Source organism: Penicillium paradoxum (genome assembly GCF_028828445.1).
Source record: "Penicillium paradoxum strain IBT 22861 chromosome Unknown utg000002l_segment0_segment0, whole genome shotgun sequence".
NCBI classification, from domain to species: Eukaryota; Fungi; Ascomycota; class Eurotiomycetes; order Eurotiales; family Aspergillaceae; genus Penicillium; species Penicillium paradoxum.
The window spans coordinates 1497377-1516136 of NW_026643180.1; the positions used below are offsets into that span (position 1 = coordinate 1497377).

Here is an 18760-nt window from a genome sequence, read left to right on the forward strand (position 1 = left end):
ATTATAGATAGACTACGGAGTAGAAGGATCTAGACAAGGGGGAGGGCTAAGAATAAACGAAACAAATGAGAAGACGCGCGCCATATGCAGCCGCGGAGTTCCGGTGGGCCCGGGCTTAAGGGTCCTTGCATCTGTATGACAACGTCGAATATAGGCCCGGGGACTCTGGTCAACACTTCACACAGCAAGAGATTAATGCTCGAACAAGATTCCCTCTAAAGGCTACTATATTACTTCGTTGGAAAGATCGAAGACATTGTTCTCTATCCACTACTCCAGATGAGACATCCATCCCATCTACACAATCAAGAGGCATTTAAGTAAACAAATTCGTCTGAAGAAATGAACAGAACAGAAGGCAAGACAAGAAGAGGGGGAAAAGGATAAAAAAGTATCATATAGACCGCAAACCGCTGAAAAAAACATTTACTTATGCAGCCGCTGCCTTGAGCCCCTTCAGAGAGCCTAAGCTCAGTGCCAGACCCTGTGAACGACTTCTTATGCGCACAAATCCTGTGATAGGCCCGTCGTCTCCCTCCTTCTCGATACTCAAGTTTGCCAGCGCATCCTCGCCTAGTTGCAAAGTTAGTGGTTTTGTCAAGCGGGGAAGGGGATGTACTGTCAGAGGATGATAACATACCGAATACACTGCGGGCATATAGGTTTGCGCTCAAGAAGCTGCAGTCACCCTTGAGAGAAGCCTCAGGAGTCAAACAGGCCATATTAGTGCTGTCCATGAGCTGCTTAAGGAATTCACGCAGAGTCTTGGCCTTAGAGTTGATGTTGACCTTGTTCTCCCACTCGAACTCAGTCCACATGGTACGGAACTGAGTCTCAGTGCAGTGAGCAGGCTGGATGTAGTCCATGATGTCGGCATGGATGTCGTTAAGGATGACCACGTGGGTTTCAGTAGAGCTAGAGCCTTCATAAACAATGTTACCAAAGATGACACCGGTGTCGGTTGATGAAACCTTGATTGTAGCCTGGACATTCAGGAAGTCACGCGGGCCCAGGTTGTTGGTAGAGGGCCGCTCAACGACCTTGAGGTCGCCGAGAGTGGCGAACTCGACAGACAGATTTTGCAGGGTCTCCGTGGTTTGGTTAACCAGGAGAACGTCAAGGACAATATCGAACTGGTGGACGGTGACATAAGCTTCGGCATAAACCGAGTCGGAGAAACCAGTCAGTTGCACAACTCGGCTGAGCTTCGAGGACACTTCCTCCACGGCCGAATCGCCACCAGTAGCCTTGACAAGATCCATTTCGATCTCTTCGCCGCCCTCAACAGCATTCTTCTTGGCGAATTGACGGATGGGAATGGCGTCATCGATCTGCACAGCACTCTTGGCCTTTTCCACTGCCTCCTTGGCAGCCCTCTTCTTATCCTCAACCTGGACCATAGCACGGAATGCCTTGCGGGTGTCCTGCAAGAAAGTGGCCTCAAGCTCTTTCTTTTCAGAGAATTCGGCCAGGGAGCGCACACAGGTCAAGATACGATCCACGGAGTCTTCATCAATAGGAGCCTTAACGAAGTGGGATTGGCCAACACGCATGATTGAAATCATGATGAGCATAGCCTCGGCGCGGAGAGCGTTGGTGCGGGCTGTATCCTGGGAAACCTCCGAATGGCGCATGACCAACTTGGTCAAGGTCGAGGAGAGGACTGTTGCTAGATAGTAATCGCCGTCCAAAATAAGCTGGCGCAGGGGGGGTTTCTGCGCGGCCTTGACGGCCTCGAGACGAGCAGCTGCCGCAGACTGACTGGTGAGGGCACTTTCGGTGGCGTAGGTACCGTCCGCAAGGACCTTTCGGGATCCAGTGGGCGCAGCCTTGGAGTGGCCGTTGGCATGCTCCAATAGGAGGGTGTTATCGTCTGGAACCTCGTCCAAGAGTCGCTGTTCGGATGCCAGAATGGGAATTTCACCCAGGCTAGCTCTGATCGTCTTCCAAGCATCCCGAATATCCTTCTCCTCGAGGGAGTATTCGCCAACAACCCAGAGAACTCCACGGTAGACCTTTCCAGCCCGAACCTCGCTCAAAGTTGAAACCAAGCGGGCGACAATCGACCCACGAAGGTCAGGGAACTTCTCCACAACCTCCTTGACGAATGAAATTACATCGACCGCGGAGTTATTATTGAAATCGGCAATGAAGTCCATCAGGAGATCAACCACGCTGGCAGCAATCTCAGAGAACTTGATGGCGCAAGAGTGTATTGACTGCACCAAGATTTGGCGGTACTCGCTATTCTGTGAGATGGATTAGCGTCGGTGAACTCTGCGAAGGGGCTGTACAATCTACCTGTTCATATTGTTCGTCGACGGTCTTAGCAAGCTCCTTCTTAAGCAACATGATAATTTCTTCCACGTTTTTGCTTGAAACCATCTCCATGGCGAGGTTGAGGGCCTTTCTCCGGACATCGATATCAGGGCTGCTGAGAACGCGAAGGGCCTCCATGGTCAGGTCGTCCAATACACCCTCATTGCGGACTCTAAGTTGATCCACGCGATCCAAACAGATAAGTTTGACGTTGTTATCAGCCTCCCGAATGGCGAGCTCGATCAGCTTGCCCGCAGCAGCTTTGACGGCAACAGGGTTGCTTGTGAGAGCGGTAAGAGATGTTGCGGCTTCATAAACAACGGTGCTTGTGGAGGCATCGAGGAGTTCGAGCATGAGTTTCAAGTATCGTGACTATTGTCCGTTAGTAACCCCGACACTATGATTGGAACCCTTCAATCCGACCTTGTTCTGAGTGTTCTGTACTGCATCCTTCCGGAGGAACTCCAATTCTGCTAGCTGGAGCAACTCATCTGTGTTTGGAATAGTGTCGAATGTAGTGCGCAGATACTCGAGTGCCTTTTGGTGGCTGATGGACATGAGTGCTGCAAAGGCATTGCGCTTGCAGGTGCTATCGGTCTCCGACTCGAGGAAGGTCTGAAGCAGCTCCGGCGCATCGGGAATGAGTGACTCGGAGTGCTGGAAAATAGAGGACACAGCCCAAACCGCATTCTTGCGAACATAGGCGTGGCGGTGTTCCAGACATGAACGTGCGGAGGAAAGGAGGGGTTCGATGAGCTCAGGTTCGCGAAGCTTAGAGAGGAATCGTAGAGTATTGCCGCGAATGTATTCGTTGGGGTGCTGAAGATCGTTGCGAATGCCGTTGCTAGAAGTGTAAACTGTCAGAGAGGAAAGAAATGCAGCAATCGCCAGGGGCATCCTTACCAGACCAGGATCATCTCCTGCTTAGGCTTGCCGGTGGCATCGTGCTTCGGGCAGATTTCATAGAAGAAATAAAGCAACTTCTTCAATGCCTTGCTTTTCGAGGGCATCACAAATCGAATGATGTGCATTAGGATTTGCGGCATGGGATCTCCATTCAACATAATGGTGACAATTGTCCGCATGGTTTCCAACTTGGTCTCATCGTTGCCTTTCTCCAGCTGCAGCTTCAGCTCCTGCACGGTCGGCTGGTCGGCAGTATTGTCCACATGGAGCAAACTGTAAGTATTTTCGAGAAACGACGCCATGGTGGTGGATTGAGGGGAAACGGAACGAAAGAGAGCTGCAAGTTGTCAGTTCCGGGGTTGTTTTGGGGACACATCAGCATGTAGAAATCAACACGTACACTAGGGGTAGTTCTCCCGGGGATAGGAGTTTGCGCCAGATATAAAGAACAAGCAATTAGTGTAAAGCAAAACCCCTCGCCAGCCTTGAAATCATTAGAGGTTATATGATGCGCAATGGGGAGGGACCATCAACTTGTCCCTTAATCTGGCCCCGTGTGTGGATGAGTAAGCACGCCGCTTTTCAACTGCCACTTCCAATTGACGTCGATTGCTCTCCATCGCATTACTTACGACGTCTACCATTGAGTTTCGCCAGGATGTCGAATGAGAATTTCTACCTACGATACTAGTAAGGATGAAATGAGTGAGCCCGGATCTCCTCAGCTGCTGACAGTCCTCACAGCTCAGGCCACTCTGGGCGGTTTGGACATGAGTTCCTAGGTGAGTGTTTATCGGTCATTGCCCTCGTACTCAGTCGCTAACTTTCCCGCAGAATTTGACCTCCGCACCATTACAGATGGTAGCAGCGCCGCTGTCCGATATGCGAACAACTCGAACTATCGCAATGATTCCCTCATCCGCAAAGAAAGTGAGCTGCGACATAGATAACTAGCTGCGAAGCAACCTTGGCTGACAGGGTCCTAGTGTGCGTGAGCGATGCGTTGGTTCAAGAAGTGAAGCGCATTATCAAAGAAAGCGAGATCCTGAAGTATGCACTCGCATCATCCCGACGGAAAGAACACGCGCGCTAACACCGCCTAGGGAGGACGACTCCAAGTGGCCCCAGAAGAACAAGGATGGACGCCAAGAGCTGGAGATTCGGATCGGAAACGAGCATATCTCCTTCGAGGTAATCTATGAAATACCCAAACGAAAGCAGCCATCAAATCTAATTCTAGACTTTTAGACCGCCAAAATCGGTTCGCTGGTCGACGTCACCGAATCCGACGACCCCGAAGGACTTCGAGTCTTTTACTACCTCGTGCAGGACCTGAAAGCCCTTGTCTTTTCGCTTATCTCTCTCCACTTCAAGGTAATAAATCATTTCATCGGTCCCACTATTGAAGCATTGGTTGACCATCCTTTGCTTTACAGATCAAGCCCATCTAAGTGTTGAGCGTATAAAGCAAAATTGAAGATGAATCGGAGGATTTGATTTGATGATACTCACCAGGCGTTCATGGGGGTTTCTTGGGATGCGAACTCCACTAAAGCGCAAAAACGAAGAATTTGATACCACTCAGGCCACACATTTTATACTCTATTGGTCTGTTTTTCGATATTTCCTGGCCAATTTGATAGACTTGGGTGTTTATAACTGCTTTTCATTGACCAATAAAGACCCCAACAAGATGCCCAACAAAATGTCCAGAGTTAGCTCGACATGAATTATTCCACCCTGTTTTCTAGCGTCTCCCATGAGAAATGAAGAGGTGACCTACACACTGCTGCCACATTCCTGCCATGGGGCTCTTTCGGGGCTTTGTAGATCCATCAGGTTCGTCAAACTTGAGTCAAGTTCCTCCCAGCAGGATACCTAGGTAGTCTTTGGACAGAGCCGGAAAACATATCGTTGCTTGAAACTCCTCGATATGACATCGCTCGACCCAGTTTACATTGCCAGTGGCCTGATGAAACCTTGGCTTGCGCACGCACAATCGCTGATTCCCCCTATGAGTGACCCAGAACCCTTCGATTCAACCTCAAGCTCATCACAAGGGGGTTCCCCAAGAGACTGTCCATTTTACATTTGATATCCCCATCCCCGGGACGTATATCTTAGGGTTACGGTTTCGTCCAATCAGACTTCTATGGCCACTTGAATTGCTTCTTGCCATATGTGAGTACCAGATCACCCAGTCTAATAATCTCAAAAGATTGAAATGCGTCGAGGTCTTTTTCAGCAATGGCCAAAGCAAGCGCCTCGTCGACAATGAGCCTTTGGCGCAACGCTGAACATGGATCAATACGCGGTGTTGCACACAGGACACAAATCAAGGCTTCCAAACCGCTCTGGGATCTTCCGAGAATGTACAGGAGTCCATTCCGCGAGATAGGTCATGCCATCTGTACATATCCGTACATATCTGAACATTTTTATAGATGAAAGCCCCTTGGCCGGTGGCCTCAGGCAGCTCTATTACATAACCTATATTGAAGTGGCGCCGCGCCAGGCGCAGAAACAGCTGACCCACCTGAACTTGTCCCCGCATTGCTCGTTCCTCGAGGCCTTAAAAGACTTAGTTCGCTGATCTTGAATGATCCATCCCCCTTGCTCTCGCTTTTTATTCTTCTTGCTTTCATTTTGTTTGAGAGCGTCTTGCTTTGATTCGATGTCCCGTCTCTTTCCCTGATTCGCAATGCCAACCCCGAGTAACTCGATCGCCGCGATCGCCGCCCGCACGACATGTCCACCGGAGCCCGACAGGATGCCGACCTGGCAAGATTCTCCGGACGCTGAATCAAATAGCGACCTTGATCGTCTCTCGCCTGGAATTGCAATTGCACCCTCTGTGTTAAGTCGATCTGATGATGGCAGCACTCCTGAACCGTTGAAGGTGGAGGGAAAGTTGGCCGGCGTTGAGGAAGATGAGTCCGTTCGGGCTGCCTCTCCTACTGAGTCAACCTGCACTCGCAGCCATTCACCTGCAACCCCCCCAGGATCTTCACTCCTAAATTGGGAATTCTCCAACGTTCGCGTATGTATTCACTCCGACCCGGTCGGAGTATATCGCCACCCACTGACCATCGCCACAGCTTCTGCCGAACCACACCTCATTTCTCCGTTCGGGCAGCAAATTCGCCGGAACCCAGCAATCGGACCGCCAAGTCTATAATGTCGATGTTGAAATCAAGCATGTGGATATGGCCGAGTCCTATCTCTGTGGCTATCTTCGAATCCAAGGTATGTGACTCGTGCGCATATGGGACGTGCATTGGATCTAGTTCAATTAATGTTTATCATTTCCCCACAGGCCTCACAGAAGATCATCCTACCTTGACTACCTTTTTTGAAGGAGAAATTATCGGTACCAAACATACCTTTCAGACTCGCAATGAGGAATGGGGTGCATCGGAAAAGACAGACCTCCATCATTGGTCGCGATTTCCTGCCTGGCGTCCACTGGCTAAGCAGGCCAAAAGACCGGATTTTACATACCGCAACTTTGCCCAGCGAGAGCATATATTTATGAGGTGGAAGGAATCTTTCCTTGTCCCCGACCACCGAGTGCGGACGATCTCAGGCGCCAGCTTCGAAGGCTTCTATTATATCTGCTTCAACCAAGTCGAGGGAACCGTGAGCGGCGTCTACTTTCATGCGAAGAGCGAGCGGTATGTGGATCTTTTATCCCCGAAACTATCAAATTAGCTGGTTCTAATCCTACCACAGATTCCAACAACTCGAACTTAAGCATGTCGAAGATCGTGGATGTGCACCAGCAGTCGAGTTCCGCTAAACCTCGCCGAACTTGCTTGCTGGTGCCTCATATGATATGCTCCATGACCTTCTGGGTGACTTCTTGACCCTCATCTTTCTCACATCTCCTCCCCACTTCCTCTTGTGTCCGGCACTACATGGCTAAGCAGTGCTTCCTGGTCCCCGTTCCAAGAGAGAAGCCTGGTTTCCTTGAACCACTTTTGGGATCTCTATCCGTTTTGCTTTTCCTCGAATACCCTCAATGTCTTCCTCATTCCTGCCCTCACTCTCTACCTCTCTTCCACCTATTTTCCGTGTTTTGATGAATCTTTTGGCTGCATGTACACGCCAATCGAGGATTTCCAAGACTATATCCTTCTCCAGGCAATATATGCCTATAACCCAACCTCAAATTGACCCTCATGCCTCACGATATTGCAATCTACGAAACGGCGTTTTCGTGTTCACTCCCGGCGACTTGGTCCTGGCTACTGCACACCCTCTGTTTGGAATCCTAATCCTTCATATTTTCCCTCCTTGTTTTCTTATTTTTCAATTATCTCTTGTTAGCTAACTTTTCCTGTTATTATTCCCTCTTTGGGCTGTCGGTTGACCAGCCTGCTCGGTTATTGAAAAATATTTCATTCGTCCATCATACTGTTTCTCGTAATTTCTATCATGCTCTGCCACACAATGAAATACATTGGAACATAATGATGGGTCCACAGAGTATCAAGTCTTCTCACGGGTGCCTATTAAACCAGGTCAATATTTATGGAATCCATACAGATGCGACACAAAGGGCGGTTGCTATTACAGGCAAGGCTACCAGCGGACCGGCGATGTGCTGACCTCTATGTAACTTGCAGGATCAAAACTATTCTATGGGACTCTATAGCTCCTACCAGCAATGGAAGATAAATAAATTATTCAAGTACTAGGATGTGTGTGGGTATGTATTTGAAGTACGGAGTGAGCCCCGTCGGCTTAGGACAATGCATAAATAACTGCAATCGCTGCGTATACGTATGTGCTGGAAATAGATAATGCGATCAACAAGAGATAAATAATATAACACCCAATCGTGTGTATCTGAATGTTATATGGAAAATGCCGAGAAATTTAAGTGCCAGATATGAAGATCCGCGCATCCGATGGAACAAAGTAGAGTGGAATCAAGGAAACCAAAAATTCCAAGATATGAGTTCCGGAGAATAAATAAGAAAATGACCGCGGTGGCATGATTTGGCGTTATGGTATGGGTTTTGGTGAACGAGGGGCATTAAATGAAGGGGAAAAAGGCGAGTAGGGGTATCACATGCGATGCCATTTGAAGGTGGCCAGATCGAAGCGAGTGTGGTTGAAAAGTGAGACGTTTTGGGCTCCATGATAATAGAAGTTCAGATGTCGCGTCTCATGTAAAGGGTGATGGCACGGGAAAGGGGATCACGTATGTAGAAATGACGCGAGAAGAGAGATCACATATATGTTGAGTTTTGGCGTGTGGTGGAGGTTGAGCCTGAGCTGCTGCTGTAATCGCTACCCGGCGTGGGAGGCTCCAGGACGACCTGTTGACGGATGGAGACGATCCATTCGTGCTGTAAGAGTTCGGCGGCGGTGGCACGGCGAGCTGGATCGCATTCGAAGCAGCGACGCACAAAGTCAATTCCTAGGTCGCTGAGTTGATCGCGAGATGGAAGTGCGGGTTGTTTGCCCTGGGCGATGTTGTACATAATTGCCCATTCATTGTCCAGCGTGGACCATGGCCGGCGACCAGTTGCCATTTCCAGAACCACACAGCCCAGAGACCAGATATCCACGGCACCTTGGCGGTTGTCCAGACTTGCGGCGTCTCCGCGGATCACTTCGGGTGACATGTACATCGGAGTTCCTGTAGTGGTCTTCTGGTTTTTGCGCTGGGTGCCAGTTTCTTTCGCCGCCTCCTTGAAACTCATGCCCTGAGGGTTGTCCATTGGGGCAACAGTGCGGCCCGAGCGGGCAATGATCTTGGCAGCACCGAAATCAACGTATTTGATGACACCATTGTGATCGAGCAAGATGTTTTCAGGTTTGATGTCACGGTGTACGATGTGAGCTTCGTGGAGATAAGCCAAGCCCTCAAGAAGTTGGAGTGCATAGACCATGATGACTGTTTCGTCTTCGATACGGCCGTGCTCGAGCAAGCTAGCAAGCGACCCACCTGAGCAGTACTCCATGAAGATGTAAACCTTGTCACGATGCACCTCAATGCCGTGATAAGAGACAATGTTTGGGTGATCGAGCACTTCGAGCACACCCATTTCATCGCGAATCTGCTGGGCAATCTTGGGGATGAGCTGGGGATCCTGTAGACGAATCTCCTTGACAGCCATTAAATAATTGCTGTCCAAGTTGATAGCCACATAGACAGACCCGAAGGTACCACCACCGATGAATTGACCTTGCTGCCACCGTAGAGTGACATTGGTAGCCGATGATGAAAGCACAGTGAGTGACCGATCAGCCTCGTCAGATCCTTCCAGCACCTTGCCCAAGGCTTGACGCTTCGCATCTTCCTCAATTCTCCTATCTTCAATCTCCACAACACGTGCGTACCATGTCTCGCGAACAAGCTTTGCTGCTTCTTCGTCGCTAATGATCCGACCAGTACCAATCTGGCGGGCACTATTGCGCTCTTCCATGCGTTTCTCGTTCTTGGCTGCGAGAGAAGAGCGCGCACCCATGATGTCGAAATGAGAGATGAGGAGAGACATGCAACCTGCCACTTTCAGTCTGAAATCGCTGAATTGATCTTGATCCATAGACAGAAGATGGCGACTGGATGTGATGGCCATCGCAAACTCGAGCGCTGCCACAGCCCACTTGAAGGTTTTTCGGTCCGCAGCGTCACACTCGTCGCAAATGAACGCGACCCAGTCAAGAGACAACTCCACTAATCGGGCACTGTTCATAGCACGCCTGTTAGCATCGACATAGTTTGAGGATCGTTTACCAAACTCTGTGGCGAATGCATAACAGGCCTGTATCAAATCATTGTTCTCCCAGTTTCTCTCACGCAGTTGATCCTTAATGATAGACACACTATCCATGATGGTCATGGACAGTTTGAAAGAGATCTTCTTGATTTTGTTCAGTTCAACGTTGACACGTCCAAGGTTGGCACGTTGTTCGATGACCATATCAAGTTGGATGCCTGTGAGTCGTGCGAGTTCTATGCGTGCATTCTGTAGCCGTTCTTGCATGCCTTCAACGACTATACGGAGCTTGCCCAGCCGCACATCTGTGGGGTGTTCCAAAAACTCCACTTGCATTTCTTTTCCCGCCCAAGCCAAGGGCTTCTCGGGTCGGATAGCCAAAACATACGGAATATGGACATCCTGGGTCGCATCGTCTTCTTTGAAGGAGGTGGACAGAATGGCCTGGATGTCGGCGGGGCGGTTCCACAATGCATGGTGCGCAATCAGATAAACTCCCTTTTGTCCCACGGATGTAGTGGAGGTGACAAGGAAGTGGTCGGAGATCAAGAGTGCTTCGAAAAAATCATAAGCGATATCGGTAGTGATATTGTATTCGGTGGCATTTTCAAACAATTGGCACAAAAATTTGGAGAATCGATAGAGCTTGCGCTGACGAATACGAGTTGAATCTAGGATGCTCTTATATCGTTTGTCCATATCCTGTACGGTCTCTTTTGGTCTCGGAACGAGTTCACGTTCGAAATGAATCATGAGACGCTGTAGTGATCTGGCAGTCAAGGCGCTGATGTACTTGTTAGCTTTTGTGGTAGAATAGAACCTGAGAGCCATACCTAAACTGCTCAGCCACCTCGATATCACCGCCGTCAAGCCGCCGGCCGATATCATAGGAGTATCCCCATTCCTGTTCCAGGATTTCTGCTTCTTTGAAGGTGTTCTTGTTGGCGTTCAACTTCCAATTGAGTAGCCGGAAGTAGTATTTCATAGCATCCAGCACGGAATTATCGAAGTTCTCGTCAACACATGGAGGCAAATCCCAGCCAGGTTCTGGCCTCGAGACGTCAAGGTAGCGGAATTTAATGTCGACCGCCACTTTCATCAAGATTTGAAATTGAGAGATCATCTGATCAATCAGGATGGGGGCCTGCTGAGCTGGGTCTTTCATATTTTTCGCATAAGATAGACGGACTCGAATGATTTCCTGAATCAAGCGGGAGGGGAAATTGATCAATGTAAGAAGTTCCTCGATATATGGTGGCAGATGGCGCGCAGCAAACGCTTGCGAATTTTCAATCAGAGTACTCTTCGCTTTCTGAATGACGGCGAGAATCCGAAGAAGCATGCCGTCCTTGTCCTGCAATGTCTTCAACCCATCTTCCTTCATGATGCGATCAAGGAAGGACGACCCGTCCGAGAGATCATTCTTAGCTGACTTGACCCTTGGCTGGCTGAAATCCAAAGCTTCATTTCCCACCCAGCTTTGGAGCACAGCCAGCTCGGTGTTGATGAGAGCCGTGATGTTGTGCCACGCAAAGATGGCTGCGCGACTAGAGACAAATTCCTCCGACGCAACACGGGGGTTCGCGGCCTCCATTTCTTTGTGCGAAGAGTAAAGAATTTCGCAACGCTCGACCTTCTCCACAACATCCTCAACTTGCTGCCTTGGCGGTTTTCCTATCTCGGTCTCGCCCTTAATCTGGAACCCTATGATATCTTCAATGAGAGGTCCCAGACGTGACCGCGCATCCTCAATCACTTTTCGCTGCAAAGGAATACTTCGGCCACATGTTCTCGCCCGAACTCCGATCCAAAGAGCATAACTCTGGGCCGCCGACCGTTTTGATTCCGCAGATCCAATGAGTCGTTGTTTCTCTTGCTTCACTACATCACCCTTCAAGACCGACGCCAGCATGGAATGCCACTCAAGTCGCTCCTGGTTCTTAGGATGCTTGAGTTCTTCTGTGGTTGGAAGGTTGTCGTCCGGGAGGAAGAGTTGGGTATCGGGGTCATAGGAATCATCTTCAAAGGCAACCTCGGAGGAAGGAGAGGGGTCCTCTAAATCGGCATCCCCCTCTATCATGCTGTTTGTTTGCGCGTCTTTGAAGTGGTGATACCAGGCTTGGGGGTTCGCTCGAATCCGTTGAACATAGGCTTTCTCTTGGGCTCGGTATTGCGCGTTCGGATCGCGTCGGGTCCCCCGCTTAGCCGATGACGATCGTTGCCGGTCTTCCTGCAGACTGATATATTGCGGTGGCCGCCGCTGCGGGGCATATGTATTCGACGGTGTTCGTACCGGGGCGGACGGGCGCTGAAGTCGCAAGTCGCTGGCCATAGCAAGACCGTCGGTCTTATCAAGAAGGGTGGTAGCACCGACGCTAGCTCCGCGCGGCCTTGTTGTTGGAGTACTAGACCATGAAGCGAGACTAGGCGAATGAGATGGAGGAGAAGATGTGATGGTGGTGGCAGGTGTTTGAATTTGGCCCTCAACAGTCTCTCCGAATGCTGAGTTAGCCCTCACGGGATATTGGGGATATTCATCGGAAGAGCCTGAGCCATCCGAATCAGGACTGGGGATTTCCGGATGCTGCATGGTGATTATACCGTGCGATGGTCCGGGAGAGCACGTCTTGGTGTTGGACCAAGGTGATAGGAGGCGGATGCTGTGGCAGTGCGGTGTGGCTAATCGGATGACCCACTGAGCCCGGGAAAATCCCCGCCCAGTACTCCGTAACGGTGTTTAGTCTACAATGTCGGAGTGAAAACGCAGCAAAATACCACTAGACCATAACAAAAACCAAGGTTCCTGTTTATAGCCTAGGGGGCGTATACATGCGATGTCATAAAACCTTTGATCCGCTGAGAATATTTCCTGTTTGACTGTTAGTCACTACGTGGCATCAATCTTGATACTGCATTTATATTAAGTCCATGCCCTGCTCCACGCGTCCAGCTCTGTGAGTCAGCTGCTTCCTTGCGCTCAGTATGGGTGTAGACAAGCAACCTGCTCTATCCTTGTACAAACTGATTTCATACACGAGATATGCTTGTCATGACCAAGTTCGTGTTTTTTGGCTATACCTGATAGTTTGAAATACCACGAAGTATGGAATAATCAAGTGTAAATGGTCAAGTCCTCATATTATTAAATTATCTCATGCTATTGCCCAGGTTTCATACTTCGAAGCTTGGTGTCTATTTGTATACATATTGTAGACGCCTTTAGATAAGTTCCTGGTGTTTTTAGAATTTGCTTTAGCGACTATCTCCATATAGATATTCTACATCTTTCAGTTCGATGGGAAATATAGTACATAGAGGTTAGGTGGGTACATGTAGTTATTATTGCCGCGGGTCTCGTTTGAAGCGGGGAGATCAGGTGAGGTTAGACGAACATGATTGATTCGAATACTATAAAAACAAGGCTGAGAAATATAAGTGGAAAATATAGAAAAAAAGCTACATACTATAGAAGAGGTAGTGGAATTTAGAAATTGTAATGAACGATTCAACTAGGTCCCCTGTATTTGATCTGCTTGAAAGTTTGAGAGGCTGATGTTTTGAGCTAGAAGAGCTGGGACTATGTGACTAGAGCTAACAAAGGAAATTAAACAAATAAGAATTTGAAAGAAATGCACTTCTTCAAGTGAAAAGCACCGAGCAGGGGTATGTATGAGGAGATTCAATAGCGCTAGGATACCTAAGACCTGCCAAAATTGGCTATATTAAGATTCAAACTAAGATTAATGATAATAGTTATCTTTAGCTTTTTATTGCGCTCTAATCATACAGCATATATACTATATAAAGATACAATTTAATAACATTTCCTTCAACACAAGGGCATAGAAAGAAATCCATCGAACCATCTTATCTTGTAGCCAAAATCTATGTATATTGAGAAAGCAAGACATAGGTATGCAATAAAATCACGATTTAATCTGAACAATGGAGCGGGTTAAATGAAAACAGGTTATAGATGTTACTGAAGTGTTAGAATCATGGATTAAACCGAAAACAGATAACTAGACAGTTCGATGAATGCTGACAATAAGGATAATCTGGTAGTTCCAATTTTCCATGGCTCAAAGCAGCCAAAGTAGTAACTAAGCTTTACTCTACCTTGGCAATGGAAGTGATAAACTATCGATGTTGACAGTCCAACGAGCAATATGTCAACATTCCATGGAAAGGACCTACGTACCGGATTTCCTATGCCACGTCTGGGCTTTGCTCTCTGCTCACTAGGTACTTGACTAAAGATCAAAACTGTTGATAGATTGAAATGTAATCCGGAGTTGGGTATCTATTTGCTACTGATCGAAAAGGTCGAACGTCGGCTATTAGTAATAGAACTAGTCGGGCAATCCGATCTGGGGCCGCCGCAAAAAAGGGCAAGTTACTCAGCACAGAATCAGAACAGTAGGTATGAAGTATAGCTAATTAAGTTAAATGTTCCATGGATGCAGCCTACCAAGTTGTCTTAATTCATACTAGTTCATAAGTCCCGTATAGTCAGCGTCCTATTCTCCTCCCTTCCTCCCCTCACTCTGATTTCACGACCTACCGAACTATCACGATGAAACATTCAAACACTCGTCTTAAACGCTACCTCAAGCGCCCGTGCAAGGCGAACGAGGAGATTAACCCCCCTTGTTCTGAGGTCCTCCCTATGCATACGCTCGCTGGACTTCCCCCAGAGCTATTCTTGTTAATATCCGATTTTCTTTCGGTTGTTGACATTACTTGCTTATCCCTTTGCAATCGTCGATTTCGGGAGCTATCTTTGCGCCAGATAATCGGGCAGTCTCCTCTCACAATACACGAGAAGCTCTCGGTCTTTAATAGATTGGAACGAGACTCTCCCGAATACTTCGCTTGTGATATATGCCACGTTCTCCATCGGTATGATGGATCTGAAAGTTTCGGACTGAGTGGATTGCACCAAGAAAGAACATGTCGACTACCGTGCGTGGATGAGTGGTTTTCGTACTCATTCACCCTGCATACTCGTTACAACTGGAGTTATCGACTTTCTTTCCTTCAGCTTAAACTCGCCATGAGGCGGTTTTACTACGGTCCAAGGGCAGGGATTAGCACGGATACACTCTCGTATACACAAGTCAGGCAATTTCCCCCGGATATGATCTTGCTTTTCTCCCAGGAAGCAGAAATATATCCGAAGCTTCCTGGACTTCATCTCAGGACTCAGGATATAGTACTAGTCAAAACGCGGGACACGTTAGTTCGTGTTCTACACAACATATCTAGGCCGAATCCTGTGCATATCTGTATACACTACGGCCCCGAGACTGTCATCAGGTTTGTGAAGTCTTTATTGAGAAGACAAGTGGCCTCCTTGACCCACAATTGTGGGTTGTGCAACACAGATTCCGAGATTGAAATCGTTGGATTCGATTCGCAAATAGCACTCATTGTCACCAGGTGGACTAATCTAGGCCCTGGCCTTACTCAAGAGGACCCATTATGGAAGACTCATGCCGATTGGCCCTTTAGTCCCCGTGCACGACTCGATCATCCCCCACACCCAACTTCGTTTTGCAGTCCCCGTTTATGTTTTGAGAAGACGATATCTTGCTCATACGAAGAGTTACAATCCCGCAACCTCGGTTATCTGAAAGACCAGCAATATAAAAATGGCAAACCCTTCATCCAAAGAGGATCGAATCTTTGGTACATCTCATACAAAGAGCCTATGAAGGGAAAGGGAATCAACTTCATATGGTCGCATATCAAAGGCCGTTGGGCCATATATCGAAGGGAACAGGCCGATGTAAAGAGAAAAGCACGAAAGTCGCCAGCTTACAAGTCGCCTTCAACAAAAACTCGCGGGAGTGACTCTCCATTTGACTTTTCTACGAGCTTGCAACAGTTGTGGTTATTCATGTATTTATGTGACCTTTAGTTGCTGATACCTAAATTGAGTTGGCTTTTGAATAATCAATTATCTCTAGTTCATATGAGTCCGTCAAGAGTAACATACTTCGTGCCTTCCTTCCTGGTTATAACTGACCGTGACTTTGGTCAAGTTAGGAAGGAGCGACCTACACCACACCACCTCTCATCTCTCATTCATCTCTCATCTCATCTCCTCTCATCTCTCATCTCTCATCCCTCATCCCTTATCCTCCATCCTCCTCTCCTCTCCTCTCCTCTCTTCTTCCTGATCTACAGGATCAAAACTACCTTTTATAGAAGACCAACCTCACCTTTTTTTCTTCAAAAAAAAACAATAAAACAACATGTCTGCCACCATGGCAAATCTCCGCCCCTCTCCTCTTCGCCCCTCCCATCTTCTTCTCCTCTTCCTCCTGTTCCTCCTCTCGGTAAGTGGAATGAACTTCTGGAACCTCAATCTGAAAATACACGTACGCGGTGTCGAGTTTGAGCCGGAAGCCAACCTGGACGCCCGTGAAATCACCACATCATTCGCCATGTCTTGTCAACTGCCCGCGAAGACCGATGAGCCAGTGAGAGAAGACAACATGAACTTCAATGGCGTCGTGTCCATCGACATACATACCATCACAGATGAGATTTCGATGAAGTTCCGAGAGCCTGTCTCTGAGCGCCAGCTTCCTGAGCATACCGTGGCCCTTTCGCTCTTCGAATGCCACGGTCATAAGATGAGATGCATCTTTTGCTTCGAGCGTCCTCCGGCATATACCATCTCGTCAACAAAGCGGCAGAGGCTCTACAATGCCTCAACAATCCTCACTCGTGCATCCTTCACCTATCTTTCGCATGGCGCTCTCTGCACGGCGCTCTCTGCACATAGTTCTTACTCAATTGACACGATTGACGCCGGAATAACCTGCTACACCGCGTACATGTGTAGATCCAAGTGGCCATTGGTTCTACAGTACTATAGAAGTGGAAGTTGAAAGACTGATTGCTGACAACTGGATTTATAGATTCTCATTAATGGGTTCGCCGCGGCTCCCATCCCTCCTCCTTCCTCGGCGGGAATTTTCCAGTCCTTACAGAGATTGAGTGAGAACTAGCCATCAAGAAATAACATCACTTTTTTTATTATCCATCGAGATTCCTCGCGTATTGAAGTGACAGCTGAGCAAAGGGTCCCCAGGGACCATTTTCAAACGGAAAAGGTCAGAGAACCCGAAGTGGATCGGGTTGGCCAGATTTTCCGTTGTCAGTGTCTGGCTGCCGGAGCGAAGTCTACTCTGGGGAGAAACGTACGTCGTTATATATAACTTGTGCTCCCTCTCAGTAGACGTCAACTAACTGTATGTATGCAAACAGCATACAACAAGCCAAAATTCGACCTCGAGTTGGGACTGAAGATCCCGATTTTCGTCATGTCTTTCTTCCAAGCTGTCCCGGGGATCCACAAGACCTGGGTTTACTGTCCGAGTCGGGTCTGAGATTTACTCAGTGAGTCTGACTCTGAGCGCCCTCGTAAAAGCAGCGGCATCTCAGAAAGGAAAGTCCCACCTGGCAGAGGAAAACACTCGGTAGAGTGACCTACATAATGTTCCGCAGAGGGACGTGATACCGGAAGCCTTTACGTCAATGCGTGAACAAATCTTGTCATTTAATACTTCTTCTTTAAAAAATTATCTAAAACGTTGACCCCTGACTAGATTGATATCGCATCTAGTCTGATCACCAAAGATCTTGAATGCCGTCGATCAGTGGATCCGAGTGTAATTGAGGACTATTGACGCTTATGTACGGAGTACGGAGTACATAGATGGGGCTCTGGGGCATATCTGCACGGACTGATGATCTAAAAAAGTCGTGAAGATGCTATCCACTTGCTATTCTATCTTCTACTGTGGATTATAGCGGAGATGAGTTAGTTGACGCGAAACAGACTTCATGACTTATAATACGTGCCCTAAAAGTCCCTAGTGCGATTAAGTTTTCAATGCTTTATTCCAAAATGAAAAAACGTAGCCACAAAGTCAATAGTGCCATATAGCCGTATATATTCACAGATCTACTCCGTGCGTCAAGTAGAATTTCTGGAGCCCTTAGCCCGAGAAGTCGCCAAGGTCCAATTCGGGATGCCGAGTCAGCCTCTTGCCACTCCCGCCAATGGGAGTCAGAATTCTTATCGCGGCTTCGCGTGGGCGAACCGAACGCGTGGCAAAGGGCTTAGTTCTTCCGCCCTATGCGTTCTCAATGCCCTGTTGTGTGGAACCATGTGCAATATATCCGGAGAATTGGGGGCCACTAAAAGACGATACGATGAGGATATCACAGGGCCAGAAGCATGGATTCTAAACATTGATCTATGAATAAGGTATTCTACGCAGAAAAATCTGCAAATAAACTGCTGGATATTCAGTTCATTCTACGGGAGTACTATTGATTTGTCTATGACATGCTCTCCTACATCGTGTTGTAGGAGGTGCCAAGTTCCAACATCGGACCATTGCTGGCTTATAGTATCCCCATTCTTTATCCTGCGTAGAGAGATTGGCAACGAAAACAACGCTCTTCGCATTGTTCAATCTGTCCAAATCATGCGTATGGACTATAAGAGACCTGATAAGGGAAATTAAGTTGCTGTTGATTGGCCAGCGCAACACGAGATCGACCCCAATGATAAGAGATTCAACGTCCTTTGGATTCACATTTCGCAAGACTTTTCATTCATATAACTTGGAATTGCGATTGAATTGCTAAGAAAGGCACTGGGTTCACTTTCATGCATTAGCAACAAGAAAACCGAGCTTTGAGCGTATGAAAAAAATAGATTAAGCGACAACAATATCCAGAGCAACGAAAGTGATAAAGCAAATGCCTCTGATTGG

General features: G+C 48.0%; 5 protein-coding genes across 5 annotated transcripts; 3 read left to right on the forward strand and 2 right to left on the reverse strand.

Annotated features, from left to right (window-relative positions):
• Positions 1-430: 430 nt before the first annotated feature.
• Positions 431-3527, reverse strand: N7457_000568 (coatomer subunit beta; the record flags this gene model as incomplete). The annotated part of the gene is made up of 5 exons (XM_057171636.1): positions 431-573; positions 641-2249; positions 2302-2691; positions 2743-3163; positions 3223-3527. 5 exons carry the CDS (start codon positions 3525-3527, stop codon positions 431-433), a joined length of 2868 nt encoding a protein of 955 aa, XP_057035539.1.
• A 356-nt stretch (positions 3528-3883) lies between these two features.
• Positions 3884-4676, forward strand: N7457_000569 (mago nashi family protein; the record flags this gene model as incomplete). Its single annotated transcript, XM_057171637.1, has 7 exons — positions 3884-3915; positions 3970-4007; positions 4060-4155; positions 4212-4275; positions 4329-4416; positions 4474-4599; positions 4662-4676. 7 exons carry the CDS (start codon positions 3884-3886, stop codon positions 4674-4676), a joined length of 459 nt encoding a protein of 152 aa, XP_057035540.1.
• A 1250-nt stretch (positions 4677-5926) lies between these two features.
• On the forward strand, positions 5927-7024 carry N7457_000570 (GID4/VID24 family protein; the record flags this gene model as incomplete). The annotated part of the gene is made up of 4 exons (XM_057171638.1): positions 5927-6265; positions 6324-6471; positions 6542-6899; positions 6958-7024. The coding sequence occupies 4 exons, from the start codon at positions 5927-5929 to the stop codon at positions 7022-7024; spliced, it is 912 nt and encodes a 303-aa protein (XP_057035541.1).
• Positions 7025-8462: 1438 nt separating this feature from the next.
• On the reverse strand, positions 8463-12549 carry sskB (uncharacterized protein; the record flags this gene model as incomplete). The annotated part of the gene is made up of 2 exons (XM_057171639.1): positions 8463-10743; positions 10793-12549. 2 exons carry the CDS (start codon positions 12547-12549, stop codon positions 8463-8465), a joined length of 4038 nt encoding a protein of 1345 aa, XP_057035542.1.
• Positions 12550-16231: 3682 nt separating this feature from the next.
• N7457_000572 (uncharacterized protein) lies at positions 16232-16861 on the forward strand (the record flags this gene model as incomplete). The annotated part of the gene is made up of 1 exon (XM_057171640.1): positions 16232-16861. The coding sequence occupies one exon, from the start codon at positions 16232-16234 to the stop codon at positions 16859-16861; it is 630 nt and encodes a 209-aa protein (XP_057035543.1).
• Between the last annotated feature and the right edge of the window lie 1899 nt (positions 16862-18760).